This window comes from Aotus nancymaae, unplaced genomic scaffold (genome assembly GCF_030222135.1).
Source record: "Aotus nancymaae isolate 86718 unplaced genomic scaffold, 86718_ANA_hifiasm-v0.15.2.pri h1tg000033l, whole genome shotgun sequence".
Lineage (NCBI taxonomy): Eukaryota > Metazoa > Chordata > Mammalia > Primates > Aotidae > Aotus > Aotus nancymaae.
In genome coordinates, this window is record NW_026988447.1 from 45338498 (window position 1) to 45357330 (window position 18833).

The following is an 18833-nucleotide window of genomic DNA, read 5'->3' on the forward strand; positions in this document are numbered from 1 at the left end:
ACCAGCCTGGCCAACATGGTGAAACCTTGTCTCTACTAAAAATACAAAAATTAGCCTGGCACGGTGGCATGCACCTGTAATCTCAGCTACTCAGGAGGCTGAGGCAAGAGAATCACTTGAACCTGGCAGGCGGAGGTCGCAGTGAGTCAAGATCGGGCTACTGCACTCCAGCCTGGGTGACAAAGCAGGATTCTGTCTCAAAAGAAAAGAAAAGAAAAAACAGAAAACCCTTTAAAAAACATTTAGCTCAAGTCAAGTCATGGCTCAGAGGTATTTTATAAATTATTTTAGTCTATTAGAAGAGGGGGCATGTTTATTAGTTTCATTTAGTTGCATAATTAGCATGCTCCTTTCAGTTCTTCGTAATCTAATTTTGATGCTTTCTTTTTGCAAGGCATTCTGCTATATGCTGCGAGAAAATGAAAACTGTTCTTGCTATTAAAGAACTCACAATATAGTAATAGATACATGTACTGTCTATCCTCATCACTTGCAAATTCTGCATATGTGAATTTCCCTACTCACTAAAATCCATTTGTCAACCCCAAATCAATACTCTTGGTGCTTTGTGGTACATCCTTACATATAAGCAGAGCAGCAAAGTTGTTACCTCATATACACACATTCGTAGTGTCCTTTTTGTGGTCTATTTAGTGCCATGTTTGCTGCATTTATGTGCTTTTCGTTAGTGATTTCATGGTTTAGAATGGCCTGCATGTAAATGATGACATGCTCTCTGGTATTCCTAAGCACGAGAAGGCTGTGATGTGCTTTACAGCGAAAATATGTGTTAGAGAAGCCTCATTAAGGCGTGTTATAGTACCCTTGACCATGAGTTCAGTGTTAATAAATCAATAATACATATTAAATAAGTTGTCTTTAATTGGAAACACAGGTGAAACAAGGTATGTATTGCTCCGTTGACACAAATGTGACAAGAGGCTAACAGTAGCTTAACCCTACATTTCTCCTAATAGCGGTGGTTCAATATTCACTAATTCAGTGTCTGCGGCAACCTTATGGAATATGACTACCACAAGTAGCAAGAATTGCCTGTAAATAGTGCACATTGGTCTAAAAACTCACACAGTAAATGTACAACACTATATGAGAGGACAGAATAAGTCTGATGAGTGGGATTCAGAAAGGTATCATTCAGGAGGGAATATTTGACCATGCCTTATGGGAATGTAGGACATGGGGTATAGGAATGACAATGATGTGACTAAATAGTCAAAGAAAAACCAGCTTTCTCTAAGTGTGTCTTATGTTAAGGGAACCCAGGGTAGGTATGAGGCTGGGGCTTAAGTAGTGAGAAGCCATAGAATATAGCAGTGTGACTTTGAACAAGTTACTCAGCATCTTATGTCTAAGTGTTCTCACCTATAAAATTGAGATAATGTTAAGTATCACACAGAGGGATTGGGAGGATTCAGTGAGTTATTGTATATAAAGGATTTAGATCAGTTCCTGACATGGATTAAGTGCATATATCTTCTAAAATTTATTGTGGCAGCCTTTGAATGTCAGGTTCACAATTCCAGTGTCATCCAGTAAGCAATGAAAATTGTTCCTATATCTGTATCTAAATAGATCTATCTAAAACAGAATTGTAATGGACTCAGAACACTGTAATAACAATTTAAAACTATCAAATTTTCCAAACTTCCATTCAGAATTTTAAGATAGAATCAGTGCATATCTGGAAAAACTAAGCTGTGACTGTTTTCGTTGATATTGCTGCTGTCAATGCCTCACACTTGAATAGGGCAAGAGTGGCTTTGGAACTAATGATTTGAGTTTGTCTTGATTAACAAATGCCTTCATTTTGTCTTTAGATAAAAGCTTGTCAGATGGAGAAAGAAAAACTAGAAAAGCAATTGAAACAGGTATGTTGAGCCAATTTTCACCCATACATTGACTCCCATGTACAGCATTTCTCTTTGTCCCAATTCAAGACATATTCAAGCTCTGCTATAGGTGGCCTGCAACAACCCATGCTTTTCATTACTGACTAAACCATCAATGGATAGACATGCTTAGGCACCACCAAAGCCTTTCAACCTAACACTCATGAGAACCGTATGCTTTACAGAACATGTTACCAGTAGCACAAGACTTTGTGCTCCTTAGACCCACCTGGGAAATATGTTTTGTTGTTATTTCATGCAATGCCTCACATAATTAACAGTAGAAAACTAAATCAAATACTGCCTCTTTTGAAAAAATAACATGTCTTCTTGAGCACTGAAGCATTCTATCCCATGGGTTCTCTAGTAGCTTTAAAAAATGAATATTATTTGTCTTAATTCCTAATTTTCTTTCTGGACTTTAGTTTTCTCTGGCTACAATTTAAGAAAATCTGTTTTATGACTCAATGGATAGATTTTCTTCATTGAGGACCCTCAGTAAAGATAACTTAAAAACATAAAGTTAACTCTATATACTTTTCAAGTGTGTCTAATTTCTTCAAAATGAAGAAATGATTATAATTTCACCTTGGTTAAAACTTGACCTTGACCTGTGAGCCTCATCTGTATCAGTCCTGAGTCTAGACAGTGCTTAGGCACCACCAAGGCCTTTCAACCTGTTTACATGTTTACTCCTTTTAGTTATAATTATGCCAGATTAGGGCGACCCTTAAGATTGAAACCAAGCTTTTTGTATAAAGCAATTTCAGTGCGACTCCCCAGTCTCTCCCACTGGCAGTTAACTTACAGCTTTGTTCTCCTCAGATGTATTTCTCAACCTGTAACTGCGGCTTGGTTTTCCACCTGCAAGATTCATGGGTACCAACCGGCCCTGGGACTGTGCAGAAGCAACAGGAGCACCCAGTAAGTAAAAGTGCGTTTGGAATAAGTGCTCAGTGTATTGTTTTGGTAGAAACTATGTGCATCTCTGGAATTTAAGCACATTATATTATCTACAGCAAGAGCCTCTGTTTTCTCTCAGCCTCTAACTTACAAAGTTGGAGTGGTCAAAGTACACTAGAATTATCTTTGGGACACTGAATCCACAGGACACATAGATATGAATAAATTAACTGAAAGGTATCAAACTAGGGTATAATTCCTTGAACAACATATAACATTTTAGATAGGTCATTTTCAATTGGCATACCTCATTCTACCCCAAGGACATTTTACGTATAAAGGAAAGCGGGTATGGCAAATCAAAAAAGAATGAGATGCTTTTTTTCAGTTGTAAATTTATATTGAACTACCATGGATATTGCTATATATGTGCAAAATAGTTTTTGGCATTTTCTAATTGAAAGGATTTTCTTAAAGGATCCAAGAAAAAGTGACCCACTTAAATTGTTCTCCATGACTGTGTCTTCCCAGACAAAATGAAATGCACAGCTAAGCAATTATTTGTGAGGGGAATTGATTTGGACCGTCAACCTGAATAAGTCAGACCCAAAGCAGCCTTCCTTTCCTTCTCAATAGTGTATTCCACCCACCCTCCTCTACCCCCTATTTTGCCAACATAGATAGAACTTTTATGTATGAAAAAGAAAAACATGCATTTTTCTGCATTTTTTATTTATTCAGACAAATCCTCCCACCCTTTAGGTTTGATTAATTGTGTTTCTTGTGGTGCAAAGAATCTAAGATCTTTAACTGGGATTTTCCTAGCAGAATGCTTACAGAGAGCACAATTCTCTTGGCTTCCTGAAAGCTCTCATACTTTTGTCTGAGTGTGACTCAAAGCCCTTTTCCCAAGGGAGGAGATAATGACTCTTTGGGTGGCAGAAGGATGTGAGGATTTAATGAGCATCTCTTATTTGACCCTGGTATGACATAGCACGCTGCTGAGAATTGGGGTCTTTTTGTGTTATTGCTGGTTGCTAGTTTTGTCTGCTCTCCCTCCCCCATTTTTTTTTCTTTACCTGTTTGCTTACTTTTAAGTTTTTGTCAATAACATTCAAAAATTTTTTTTTCAAGAATGTGGAAGTCAACTCAGATTGTGAGAAACATAAAGAGAAATTTACTCTAGGAGTGAATCATCATATAGGAGTTGGCTTCTACAGGTTGGGGGGTTGGAGACATATTCTTATGAGAGGTTAACTATAAAACCAATCAGTCATTCAAATTTACCTAGGAGTACAAATGATTGTTTCAGTCAAATCTCTGTTTATGGAAAGAAGGAATTCACCTACTACAGCTCCTCAAACATTCCCTGTCAATTAAAAAAGGTAAGGCAGTCCAGATCACATACATTGTCACCAAGTAAAGGCCTATATTTGAAAAAGGACTCTAAGCCATGTAGAATGACCTACATTTTCCAGCAGAATTCAGATGAAAAAAATCTCAGTATAACAGTAGAATTTACAACCAAATCCTCAAAATTAATTTAAAAATAACATTTCACTGGATGCAGTGGCTCACGCCTGTAATACTAGCACTTTGGGAGTCCAAGGCAGGTGAATCACAAGGTCAGGAGTTCGAGACTAGCCTGACCAACATGGTGAAACCCCATCTCTACTAAAAATACAAAAATTAGCTAGGAGTGATAGTGTGCGCTTATAATCCCAGCTACTCGGGAGGTAGGAGAATAGCTTGAACCTGGGAGGCAGAGGTTGCAATGAGCCGAGATCACACCACTGCACTGCAGCCTGGGCAACAGAGCAATACTATTTCTCAAATAAAAGAAAATAAAAATAACATTTCATGCTTCTTGCCTATATTGAAGGCTGAATTAAGTCACAGGCAATAGTGTTAGTAACATTACGGGATATTTACCTTCTTTTGGCAACCCTCCTGGAATATAAAACTGGGGCTCATGTCACTTATCCTACGTGTTATTTGAGACATATAAAAATAAACAAGAAGATAAAAAACAGAGGTGATCTCATTTCCTCTTCTAGTTTTTTCATGGGCCAGAGGAGCCAAAAGCCTAGGTGTGTAGAGTGGGGGTACACTGGGGTCAAACTGTACTAAAACCAGCATTTCTCAGTGTCTTGTTGAGTAAGTGAACTTTCTGGGCTACTTCTAGTGACTTGTAAATGGTCCCTGTCGGCTCATGTTAGAAAAATTTTCCTCAAGTTATTTTTAGGAGATAACTGAATTACAGAACAAAAAAAAATCTATATTCTCTGTGTCTTGTGGAGAAGTAGGAGGCAGAGGTGAGCATTCAGAGCAGAAAGACAGACATGCTTTGTTAGCAGGTAAAGCTGAGATTGCTGTATTCCTGGGGGTTAAGTACAGAGGTGCTGGCCTTGGAGCTATCTTGATAATTTAGGTGTATGGGTTTATTATTTATTCAATGCCATTTGTTCGACATTCAACATCTAGCTGTTCTTAACTGGTGTAAACCTAGGAGAAAATCCCAAGAGAAAAATCTCATCTCTGTAGACTAAACTGTATGAGCTCTTTAGAGCATAGGTTCTGCTGAATTGGTTCTTCGGAATAGCAAAAAGGGAAAGATTTGCCCTTCTTCAGCATCCTGAACTTCTATCAATGCCACATCCCCATTTAAGAGCTTAGATTTCTTCCTTAAACCATTAGAAAATTTGTATTAAACTTTTTTTTCCCTGGCCTTCTCATTGCTTCTAGTGTGAGGGTCTCAAAAAGAGTATTTGTTGATGGTAAGTTGCTTTATTTTATTGATGGGCTGTAGTAAGTTTTACAAGTGTTTATACTTCTGCAGATATTCAAAACACATCTGTTTCAAAAAAAAAAAGAAAGAAAGAAAGAAAGAGAAAGAAAGAAAGAAAGAAAGAAAACATGTCACAACCTCGAAGTGGTAGAAATTCTGGCCAAACAGAGTGGATTTAAGAGGGGGTAGGGAGAGATGATGGCAGTGAGTGGGGGGTAAGCAGGATGAGCGAGGTTTGCAATAGGCTTGGATAGAAATTACTTTTGTGTTGCCTGCTTAATAAAAACCATACAACCTAATTGTATTTTTGACGTGCCACTATGTTTGGTTTGAAGTCCATATTGCTATAATAATGTTTTATTGTTCCACACAGCCAGACTATCAGTGGTATGCTCTTGACCAGCTTCCGCCAGATGTACAACACAAGGCAAATGGTAAGACCACAGCTGTATTGAGCATTCTTTCATGTTTACATCTTAATGGGATCTTTCTGGGATGTTTACTCAATATACATTCATTCGTACTTGGGAGGACTTACTATAAAGTTGTGTTATATACATAATTTTAATTTGATGCACCTGGGGTTAAATTGAACTCCTTAAGACAAAGAAAATGTGCAAATGCAGAAATACATGAACCTCAATTCTGGCTTCTGTTCCTTTTTCGGTCTCAGAGTCAGAATTCCATCTGGGGTTAGAAATGAAAACTGTAAGCAGAGCGGTATTATAACAACAACAAAGCTCTGCAATTGTACTACAAAGCACACCCACTATTCCAGGTTGAGTTTGCTAGACAGATGTTTTAAATGTCACTGGCAGACAGACAGAGGAAACCAAAGGCTCAGAACTGTGTTCCCTTATGAGTAAATGTCAGACTACAAGGCAGACCTCTTAGTTTAGGCCAGGGTTGCCCACACGCCCACCTCAAAGTATGCTGGGAAAAACTAAAGTCACTGATGAAGTACTCACAACTAAGAGTATTTTTTTAATCTGATTTTTCATTGGTTTAACATTTTCTTTTTTCTTTCTAGAGTCTGTTTCTATGGTCTCGGGAGGCCACTCAGAAGCGGGCTGTATAAGCTGAGCTATAATCAAAATCCCACTCCTAGTCTCATCACATATACATAATCAAAAGTTAGACATGTCTGCTACATGTTTAAAGTCTCATATAACACACACCTGGGACTCCAACTGGTTAATGTTCAGAGCTTTGAATCTATTTAAAAATTCTGAAGATGAGCTATAGTCTAATTTCAGGCCATTCTTGAAATTTGATCTCATTTGAAGTCAGAACTGAGATCATAGAAATCTGGTGTTTAATACAAGGAGTCTGTTATGGACCGTAAATGGAGGCAGGGATATCACATGTAGTTTTGCAGGTTGTGAACTTTACAAGTTAATGGGCTCATCACGGTAGGCTATGTGAATGCAGCCTGCTGACGTTCTACGACACAATCTGGACAGTTGTACACAGCAGCACTAGGAGGGCCCAAGGCCATAGATTATAGCAGCATCATAGAAAATAACTATGAAATGTGAGAACTCCATAATAAAATGTCCAGGTATTTATCAAAACACTATAGGACTATTTTTTCTTTGCTGTCTACTACAAATATAATCAGTGGTTTTAATGAGGTTCTTGAGTTCCAACCATGATGGAGTTATTTTATTAGAAAGGCATACCGTTAACCAGAATGAGTATTGCATAATACCTGCAATTTTAAAAACTATTATTGTATAATAGCAGAATTACTACCCAATTATAATTTTCCATTTTATATTGCTTCGAAATGACTATTAAAGATATTTTCTTTCTCAATTGGAGTTTAATCACTAGAAAATACAATTACTTAGTACGGAATTTAATAATACCATAAGGTCATTTGTATATCATTATTGGATTCTTCCTGGACCAATATTACAGAAGCTAATGATTACATAAAATAGAAATAAATTGTGATGACATTTAGAAACTAAATAGAATGTGCAATAATGAAATTTTTTAGTCAGTATGTGAGTCTTACTCATTTTTGTCTACCTAGGAAAAATGTAGTGAGCTTTGTGATGTATAAACATACGTGTAATTGTGTCTACAGATGTAAAACTACAACAAAAGAATCTCTATGATGTAGTAACCTACGTTTTGTTTTGTTTTCTGAGATAGTCTCACTCTTTCACTCAGGCTGGAGTAGTGCAGTGGTGTGGTTAAAGCTTACTTTACCCTTGAACTCCTAGACTCAAGAAATCATCACACCTCAGCCCCATGAGTAGCTAGGGCTACAGGCATGAACCACCACACCCAGCTAATTTTTATTTTTATTTTTGTATTTTTGTTCAGATGGAGTCTTGCTCCGTCCCCAGCCTGTTGCCCAGGCTGGTCTCAAACTCCTGGCTTCAAGTGATCCTCCCGCCTTGGGCTCCCAAAGTGCTGAAATTTCAGTTGTGAGCCATCACACCCAGCCTGTTTTTAAAGCGTTGTTGATTTTAATCTTCACAATGCTATAACATAGGTTTTGTTTTTGCACTATTTTACACACTAGGAAACTGAGGCTTAGAGAATTTAAGTAACATGTCTAAATCACACAGTTAATAAAATTTAGCATGGGATTAGATGATTAAACATATAGGATTCTAAAACCTGTGTCTTCAATTACATAGTACAGTGCTCCCCTTACTGTGCCCCTTTCACCTTATTAAAATTTTCTAAAATTATAGATATAAAAATGAGAATGGGGCTCTAATATAGATAATAATATGACTAGCATTTAACCCTCAATAATCTCATCTTCATATGAACTCACAGCATGCTACTCATTTGACATTTAGAGTATCACAAGTACCAGGCACAGTACTATATAAGATTAAGTGTATAATAAATATGTTATGAACTAATCTGTGCATGGACAGCCCTGGTGGAACCTTGCCAGGGGTATGTTATCATTTGAAACCTATTTTGCTCCATACCAACACAGCTCTGTGCTAACTATGGCTGGCCTGCAGCAGGGAAGAGGGCTGATCATGGTTAAAGCACCATCAAAAAATTTCTTACTCAAAAATCTACCTGTTTGGGATTCCTATGGCTCCTTTACGAGCCTCCACAGATGATGCATTTCATAGCTCAAGCCATGTCATAAGAGTTGGCAAGAACTCTGAAATCACTTTTGTCACAAATGATGTATATGTCATTATTTAATTTAACTAGTGGTTTTTGCTGGTTTGGGATTTATTTAATTAAAAAGGTCCTTTTAATCTGTTGGTGTAACTGAATTGCTCAGAATTCTGATAAAATAATTTTGTGGTATTGATGATTAAGAAATCACTGGTTTAAGGCCAGGCATGGTGGCGCATGCCTATAATCCCAGATCTTTGGGAGGCCAAGGCAGGCAGATTTCTTGAGCCCAGGAATTCAAGACCAGCCTGGGCAACATGGTAAAACCGTCTCTACAAAAAATACAAAAATTAGCCAGGCATAGTGGCATGTGCCTATAGTCTCAGCTACTTGGGAGGCTGAGGTAGGAGGATAGCATTAGCCCAGGAGACTGAGGTTGTAATAAGCCGAAATCACGCCACGGTGCTCAAGCCTGGGTGACAAAGCAAGACTCTATCTCAAAAAAAAAAAAAAAAGAAAGAAAGAAAGAAGTAACTTCATACATTTTAAAAGATATGGCAGACAATGAGTGATTAAATTTAAATGATACTACCAAATCCTCCTCTAACATTTCTGGGGCCTAGAGCAAGAATAAGTGGAGAGCTACATTCTATATGTGTAAATCTTATGAATCAACTGTTAAAGTACAACCTATCCTCCTACCTTGATAAACATGCATGGAAAACCAAAATACAATTTACAATGCTCAGATTCAAAACCAGTCTGTGACAGGACGTGGTGGCACAGAGAGACCTAAGCCCTGGCCGGCCTGGGACCCTCCACTTTCTCTCCCCACCTTCCCACCATAAGGACTCTTGAGTGCAGACTTGAAGACTGCCCAGCTGGCACATCCCAACCTTGTCCATACACCCCTCACCACTCTACAAACAGCACTCTTTTGCCAGCCTTCAGGCTGGAAAGAGGACCACACGAGTCTTGGAAGCAGGCCCAGAATCACTTGGGCAGCAACTTTGGGGGTGTGCATTTGGGTGCCAGGACCTTGTTCTGAAAGAAGGGTTGCTCACACTGTGAGGAAGGGTATGGCTGGACGAGGGCCAGAGCAGAGTCCTCTGTAATGTAGGGACCCCAATGAAGGGTTTCCTGACTAGGGACTGAGGGTGATAAGTGCTGAGTTCCATGTCACACAGCCTTCCAGTCAACTCATTTCCAGCTTTGCTCTTAGTTACTGTCTGTGGTTATTTTAGAATGCTTTGAAGACACATTGAAAATCAACCCTTCTTTCCAAAACTAAAGATTTTAATTGAAGGGTTTTGAATGATTTCAAGACATGTGAGACTCGCTTTCTCTCTGCATAGCATTAAATAATGGTGTTTAAAATACACTGAAGTCCACAGTTATTAATGGGTTACAATTTTTGTTTAAAAATGTGGTTTTACAAAGAACATTTTCATCTTGTTTCATCTGTTATCAGAATGAGATGCAAAATGACTTCCATGTTTCTAGAACAATTATGGCATAACAGAGTTAGTATAATCTTGAAAAGCATGTTGTTTGCTTCTTCCTTTCTGAAATGTCAAAAAGCTATGGTTTCTGATTGCCTTGTGTGCTAGTCACTTCTGTACCTTCCAAATTTTTCACAAAGTGTAGAGTTAGGCTTTGTCTAATGAGCCAGAGCTGGATTCTTAATGTATCTAGAGAGGCATGAAATGTAGGCATGTGAAATTATTTCTTTACAATATAGAAGATCAAAGCCTAAATACTACAATTAGCTTTTACTAATGTCTAATAACAACCAATTAAATGAATACTTACAGGATGTGTCTCCTAGGATTGCCATAACAAAATACCACAAACTGGGTGGCTTAAAATAGAAAAACCTTTTTTTTTTTCACAGCTCTGGAGGTTAGATATCCAAAAATCAAGGTGTTGGCAGGTCAAGCTCCCTCCAAATCCTCTAGGGGAGGAGACTTCCTTGCCTCTTTTAGCTTCCGGTAGCTCCAGGAATTCCTTGACTAGTGGCAGCATCACTGCCATCTCTGCCTCAGTCTTCACATGGCCATCTTCCTTCTGTGTCCAAATTTTCCTCTTCTTTCACATACACCAGTCATAGTTGATTAAGGCCCACCTTAATCCAGTATGACCCCTTCTTAACCTGATTACAGGGTTAAGATGTAATCAGACCCAAAAAAAGCTTACATTCACAGGTTCCAGGATTTAGGGCAGAAATACATCTTTTGAGGGAGACACAATTCAACTCATAACACCAGGCATATGCCAGAAATTATTTTAGGTGCTTTATAGCTATTACCTTATCACAACTTAATGGCACCCTTATGAAACAGTACTAATGTCCTTGTTTCATAAATGTGAAAACTGAGGCACAGAGAATTAATGTAACTCATCCAAGTCCATACAACTAGTTATTGACAAGGACATAGGCAAGCCTAGGCAGTCTGACTCTAAAGCCCAAATTGTAATCACTAAGAAATATGAACTTTTCTTAGCTATATATTAAGTAAAATATAACTGTATTACAGCTTGCATGTACTTTATTAAAACACATTCTGATGGTGCTGTTCTGAAAGCCAAAACTGTATCTTTATTTCTCAGTTTATGTCTTTTTATAACTGCCTTTATATCTCGGCATTACAGATAATTATTATGTTAGCAAAATGGCTGGATTAGTTGAATTTTTTTGAAAATTGAACTTTATTTTTTCCTGTCACTGTGAAAAAACAAAGAAACCCCTGTAAATAGTAAATGATACTTAAGAAGTGTAATAAACAGAAGAAATTTAGAGATAGTGCTTAGAATAATTTAAAATAAAGATGGATAAAGTATTAAGAATGTTTTTCTTTTTAAAATTCATTTCTTTCTTAACTATTTTCTGAGTGGTCAATACAGATGATTAATCAACATTTAGCAATTGATAATTTTATGCCTGTTTCTAATTATTTTTAATTGCAACAGAAATGTTTTGTTACCCATATTATAATACTATTAACATATAATGGTTAGCTTGTAAGGAAATATTAAATAAAATATAAAAGTCTATATATAAATGAAAATACTGGTAGTAAATATGTTTCCATTCAAATTTGGATTTTATAAGCAAATACTAAACAGATAGATAGATAGATAGATAGATAGACAGACAGACAGATCCTAGACCAAAAACATGCACATAATAAGTCTGGAATAGCCACAATTCCACCAGGTAAATAAAATTACAGTCTTAAATGGAAGATAAAAATCTATTAGAAGGGAAACAATACACATATATTGCATCTCAACTGGAAAGAACATTTTCTTCCTGAGTTGTCTTACTGGCCATGCCTAACTGTGCACATTCTTAGAGGTGACTGGGCAAGCAGAGAGCAGAGCCAGCTCATCCTTTAGCTCATTATGACCATTTAGCCCATTTAGCCCTTAAGACCACATGAGCTTCAGATTCAGCTAATCCTTGATGTGGAATAAAGACTGGGCCTCTGCCACCAACGTCTCTGGGCTGTATTCAGATCAGTTCAGCATCACGCTGTTTAACCTGAACTCTTGTGAACACAAAGGCAGAGAAAGTAACATTAATAAATAATCAAGTGCACAGTTTGTGAGTGGAGTTCTTCACCAGCCAATAAGGCAAAGCCAACTCTAGGACTGTAGGGACCCAAGATTCCCTTGTGAAGTTTCTCTTCCCTTGTCATTGTAGCTGTGGAGCCAAGTCTTAGGACAGAAGTTTCCTCCCACCTTCACTGTACATATAGGGGAATACTGCCTTCCCTTGAAGAAATTAAAGACCTATCTTTGTTTTTGTTCAGATTTCCATTCTGCTGTGGATTATCCAATGGGCCACAGCCTCTCTCTATCTAAAGTATGAGGCTATTGATCCTTTATTCTATACCTGTTTCACAAGAGCACTGTACAAATTGCAAAGGAGTTAATTTTAAAATATTTAAGATACCTAGGGAGAAGTATCATTAATGGATTAAATGTTAACTTCAGATTGTTTAGATCAATGAATTTATGCTTCAGGGTTCAAATTTATGATCTCAACAATTAGATATCTTTTTAACATAATGACCACAGTCTTCAGCAACATAATTTTTCAGCCTGGAAAAGTAACTTATTATCTTCCTATTTGCTTTTTTGTTACCAAAATGTTAGTTTAGCATGTCTTTGGTATACCAAATGCAGGTCAACAAGTATAAAACATTCAGCATATTTTTAAGTTATCACGAATAAGGATAACGCTTTGTTTCTTGGCATTTCTATGATTAATTTTTCCTGTTGCGATGAGTAAACTTCGACTTTGTCTTTCATATAGTATTCATTTGTGGCATTCTATCCTGATCCTATTAAAATACTCCAGATTTTTCATACTGGTCTTCATTATACACCAACAAATCATTCTATGTATTTTCTATAGCTTTAGCAATAATGTACCCAGTACCATATCTTAAAAGATCATATGTGGCAAGTTATCTTTCTCTGGGGTAAGTACTGAACCTAATCTAAGTCATATATATGACTTACTTTCATATGCCCAAGCCACCAAAATGCCAGCAAGAATGAGAATTAGTATAGAGCATTCCTCTTCAGGCATAATTAGAATGAGACCACTACTGATTTTACAAAATGATAAGCATATGTCAAAGCTTAAAATAATAACCCTCCATTTCCCGCTTCCTGATTTCTCAGTGTAAACTTGTGGGGAGCTCATGAATATAACATAACTCTTTTTTTTTTTTTTTTTTTTTTTTTGCCATCCTGGAATGTTATGTTAGCTTTAAGCCAGAAGAAGAGAAATGAAATGTTAATTTTTAATCTAAAATATTTTCCTACTGTTTTTTACAGGTTTCTCCTCAAAAAAGAAAGTCAATCAGTAGAAGCACACACTAACAGAGAGGGACAACAGGCAAGAGGGGAGCCGTGGCTGAGGACCCTCTTCTTTGTTTGTACTGTGGCTTGTTTCTGCCCCAAGGTCACATCATCTATCGCGTTATTTGTGCCTAGTCATGTTTCCCTTTGGCATGCATACAGGAAAAGGCTTCTGACAGCTGAGATCCTGATCAACTCTGAGGAGCCAGTTATTATACAACCAAATACAACTTCCAGTTTCCTTGAAATGAGACTTGGCAGATGGATGATGCATGACTCTCTGAAACTCTCTTCAGCATATTGCTCTTGGACCCACAAAGATGATTCTATGATTTAAGCAACTCAATGTTTGGTGTAGGGATATTGTATGTTGATTAAAGTGTGTGTGTGTGTGTGTGTGTGTGTGTGTGTGTGTGTGTTTCCTGGGGTAAAAATTTCTGCAGTTGTAAATTTTTAACATTGCTCCCATTCTTTTTCTACAGCAGCTTAGTTCTTTAGCCATTTGACTAGATATTGTTGAGCTCAGTGAACCGAAACATAGAATTGAAGAAGTATATATACCTCTTTAAGTTAAATAAGTGGTTCAATCTGAATAAAACGGTACATTGGAAGCTATTCCTTAAACAGATCATTTCTTTAAGATGAAAAATTATGAGCCTGCTTCACAGGAATTGATTATGAAAAATAAAGTCTTGGGCTGGGTGTGGTGGCTCATGCCTGTAATCCCAGCACTTTGGGAGCCTAAGGTGGGCAGATTGCTTGAGGCCAGGAGTTCGCTTGGTTAGCATGGTGAAACCCCGTCTCTACTATAAAATTAGCCAGGATCAAGGCACACGCCTATAATCTCAGCTACTCAGGAGGCTTGAGGCGGGAGGATCACTTGAACCCTGGGAGGTGGAGGTTGCAGTGAGATCGTCACTGCACTCCAGCCTGGGAAATGAAGTGAGAAAGACTTGGTCCCCCCAACCCCCTATTCCACAGTATCTCCCACCCCTAAAAATGGAAGACAAAGTCCTGATGGGATTGTGATGACTATATGGTTAGGCTGTTGCTATATATATTTACAGAAGTATTTCAGACATAGGGATTTACAGTTAAATCTGTTTTTCCTTCCTATGGATTTGAGTAATTATTAATGAAAAACATAATTCTGACTTCTCAAGCCAATTAAAATGAAAATCGAATGTATTAAAATTTTATTGCAATTAAATCTTATAGTGATGTGACAGAACTCTCAAGATTAAGCAGATTTAGAAGTATTAAGTTTATCCATTCAATAAGAACTGTGCTAAGAATTCTGCTAGGACTAACTTGAGATCCTCTTTGTGAGTATGTATGTGTATATTACATATCATCTCAGAAATGTGAGATCCATGGATGTCTATGCTTCTAGAAGTGAACCTAAAGCAACTGCAAAGCTGAAAATGCAGTTGAAGAAAACAATCCAAACATCCTGCTGAAATGATCCAGTTTCAGCTTCCAAAAATTATGCTACTTTATTCCGGCTCAAACTATTATTATTCCAGTTTCTGGATACACTTGAAGCTCCATATAATGGGAAGATGAAAGAACCTTAGGAAAATAAGTATTTTCAGGTTCAGCTCTTTGCTACCCTAGAACATAATTCTTGAGAAAGAATTATCCTTCTCTTACATTAATTTTATGAAGCTTGCTTTTGCTACTATTTCTCAAAGAGACAAATCATTCCTGGGTATTACTTCGGTATAAGTGAATTAGGAAAACATCAGTTAGCAAGTCAGCTGTTAACTGAAGTAATACCCATGAATGGAAACATTTTGGCATATTTCTAAATTTCCATTTCTTCGGATTAGTGAAAAAGTCATTGTAATGTCAATTCCTTGTGGTGGATTAAATTTGCCAACTGAGGTATGCCCACCGGAATGAAAACTGAAGGAACATCCAAGAAAGTACTCCTTGAGAGGCCAGGCCCAGGCCTATTCAGCAGCAGGAAATCGTAATTTAACTCTCCAGTCCAAAGTCATCCTCTTACTAATTAGCAAGTTGCCAAACCTTGGCAAGATCGTGGAAATGCTAATGTAATGGGAGAAAATCCAATTTAAGTGAGACCTAATTTAATTTGAACTCCAGCGGGGGACTACAAATGTGGAAAGAGGACCCCTTGCTCAGGGCAACTGCCATTCCCAGAAGATGGATTTCACAACCCTGGCCTGAGAGTGAGCCAGCCTCCTCGTGTCCCTCCACCCATACCATTTGTTTGGGGATTTTTCTGCCTCAACTCATTATAAGAGTTATACCCTCAGCTGTGACTCTTACTTTGTTATTAATAATATACAACTTGTGGAAATTGTGTGAGGGATAGCTATGTCCCTTTGAAAGGAGAGGAAGTCACAGGATCCGTTCTTAGGAAATGTAAAACTAAGCGAATTTTAGGTTGTTGGTAATCATGAGATTTTGATCTTTGATTCAAGGTCTCACATAAAGAGAAAGATGTGTTTCCTTTGTCTTGGTTGTGGTATGGTTAGATGAAAACCTTCCTTCAGGGCCAGGTTAGGTCTGCGAGTCAGGCCAGCCTCTACTTCTCTTCACTATTTCTGGTTTTGTTTTGTTTTGGGCTCCACTTTTCTTACCAACAAAAATAATATTTTGGACTATATTGCTAGTGTTATGGAGCATGAACTAACTTGTAGATGATCTCCCTTCGTTTATTTACTGAGCTTTCTCACCCAGCAGGAGAGGTATAAATACCGCCTTGTTACAGATGATTAATCAAGGACACAGAGAGATTTAGTAATTTCCCTCGGTTTTTATGGCAAGTAAATGGTAGAGCCAAGATTCAAAATTGTCTTGAACCTGGGAGGGCCCAATTTTTGGCATGCTGCAATTCTGCTTTCTAGATTACCTTGGCAAGTTCTACTTATTTTTGTGATTCTTTTGTGTTTTCATCAAGTAGCGTTACAGGAACACGCTTCTTAAAAGAAAATGTTTTTATTAAAAATACTATATATTGAATGAGATTTGTAAGTGGCCTCCTGAATTAAGAGAAGTATTATCTCATTTAGGCTACTACGTGGGAAAATAAAAAGGTATACTTAAAGTGCACTAAATAATGCAAGCATGGGCATAAATGATCAACATTCATGTATCAACACTTTTAATGCAGCTCAGTCACTAACAAAATCAAATCTAAAAGATATACGAATTACCAATTTGGTAATCAATTTAACAATTATTATTTAAATACCAACTTATTTCTAAAAATGTCTGGGCAGCCCACATCTCATACTGCTTCTGTCTCTATGTGCTGTTCTTGGTTGAATCCACTTTGAGAGGGGAGGACAGAGTTGTTTACCAAACATTATTCTCCTAAGTTGAAGGTCCCCTTGCTCTTTTTTAAATTTCTGCTACTTTTCTTCCCATCTCCCTAAGGAATCCTAGCAAGATTACATCCTAGAGAGATAAAATCCGTTGCATTGCTATTGAGGCCACACTCTGATCCTTCTTTCTCTGGCTTCAATTTGCTGAAGTCCCAATGACACAGCTCAAAAGAAAAGAAAATATTTGCTATGATCCCTACTTTTCAATAATTTTAGTAATAATTTCCTTTGTCTAATTTCTTTCTTACATATCTCCCTCTTTACTTTCATCAGTCTTTTGCTCCAAGAACAATTATGCTCACTATCTTTGCGATTCCATAGAAAAGGAAGCTTCTGTCAGCACACACACACACACACACACACACTTCGCATACTCATACACACCACAGATACAAACCACACTCATCACACATGCTTACACACCCCAAATATACACACCAGGCACATACTTTGCCTCTGCCTCCCCAGTCTTGCAGACAATGCTACAGGTTCCTGGGTTCTCCATTTGTGACTAAATCGATTCCACTGGAAAAAATTGCATAGCAAAGCTAACATTTTCTCATTTTGTCTAAAATCCTCATGTGTATAATATATTGCCAAGAATACTGACTAACTCCATGCTAAGATTCCTCCAGAGAGTAATAATGTTGAGTTCTAGAACCAATTAACTTTGCCAGTAATTGTTAAGTAATGTGAGGGAACTTTTAATGTGGGAATGGGTGGTTGTGAATCTCACTGTTTTGTGTACTGTACTCAGAAGTTAAAATATTTCTGCCTGCCCCCCTTCCACTTTACTCCATACCGGTATCTGAAGGAAGAGTACAATGAATGAGGCTGATGACATGTTTTGGTAAACCAAACCCAACACTTGGGGCTTCCTAATGTACTTTTAATTTATTCCTTAGAATTAATTTTCTGGAAGACAACATCTTATTAACTGCTGTTCCTGAGTCTGCTCTTTGCTGGTACAAGTGAGTGTGCTTAGATGAAATTCAGACTCCATTTCCACATCCGTAGGGAAACTTCTTGGCCTTAGGATAATGACCCACATCCATCCACCAAAGCCACATGTGGAGCCGGCAACAATGCAGCTACTCCACTCACAGCTGCCTCTGCAGGCAGGGTGTGGGTGAGGCTGAAGCAGAAGAAAAATAGAAAAATGAATCAAAAGAAGAAAACCTCTCTCTTAATACGTCCTGGCAAATCTGGTTCGTCAGGGCATTTAAAGGAAGACAACACTCAGTTGGCACGTGCAGCATCTCACAGGAACAATCGAGCTTGAGAACAAGAATGGGGGAGTGAGAATCATTAGTGCAGCACCCTGATCCTGACGTGTTCATATTTGGAGAGGATTTAGGAGACGTCAGTGCTGGCTACACTGCTCGGCGTATCACCTCTTGCACGTTTGCACCCTCATGGCTCCGTCCTGGCCCTGGGAAGGGAGACTGAGGGACGACGTGTGAGATCTCAGGGTCTGGCCTAGGCTGAGATATTTTGCATTTATCTCTAGGGGTTCTGATATTGGGTAAGATGTGGCAGGTAAAGAATGAGAATGGACCCTCATCCTCCTTTGATGCTGTTTAAATCCATATAGTTTCTTTTCCTCTGTTCTTGGAAGGGAGGACCTAATGTCCTCTCACTTCCTGAACTCTCCTGAATTCTTTAGACTGAAACCACATGTCTTTTCCTTTAACCTTTATTTCTTTGTTCATACTGTCCTCATATTCCTTTCAGGTAATCGAAGGTTCAAAAAGGCAAGATGGATGTTAGAATGGATGTAGACAGTATAATCTCAAAATTATCTCAGGAGATGTGGTAACTTATTTGAGATCTCCAGATTCCCATTTCTCAATCCAGACCTCTCGTGATTCCTAAGAGAGAATTAAGTGTCCC

At 37.9% G+C, this 18833-nt stretch overlaps 1 protein-coding gene across 2 annotated transcripts in view; it reads left to right on the forward strand.

The window, feature by feature from the left end:
- The window catches only part of TNIP3 (TNFAIP3 interacting protein 3), a 107296-nt gene extending 93318 nt beyond the window's left edge, over window positions 1-13978 (forward strand). For both annotated transcript variants that reach the window (XM_012473073.2, XM_064383910.1), the window contains 4 exons: window positions 1839-1889; window positions 2736-2834; window positions 5975-6035; window positions 13561-13978. In XM_012473073.2, the coding sequence (XP_012328496.2) occupies window positions 1839-1889; window positions 2736-2834; window positions 5975-6035; window positions 13561-13592 (243 nt within the window). In that variant the 3' untranslated portion in view covers window positions 13593-13978. The remainder of the gene's footprint in view (window positions 1-1838; window positions 1890-2735; window positions 2835-5974; window positions 6036-13560) is intronic.
- Window positions 13979-18833: the final 4855 nt, after the last annotated feature.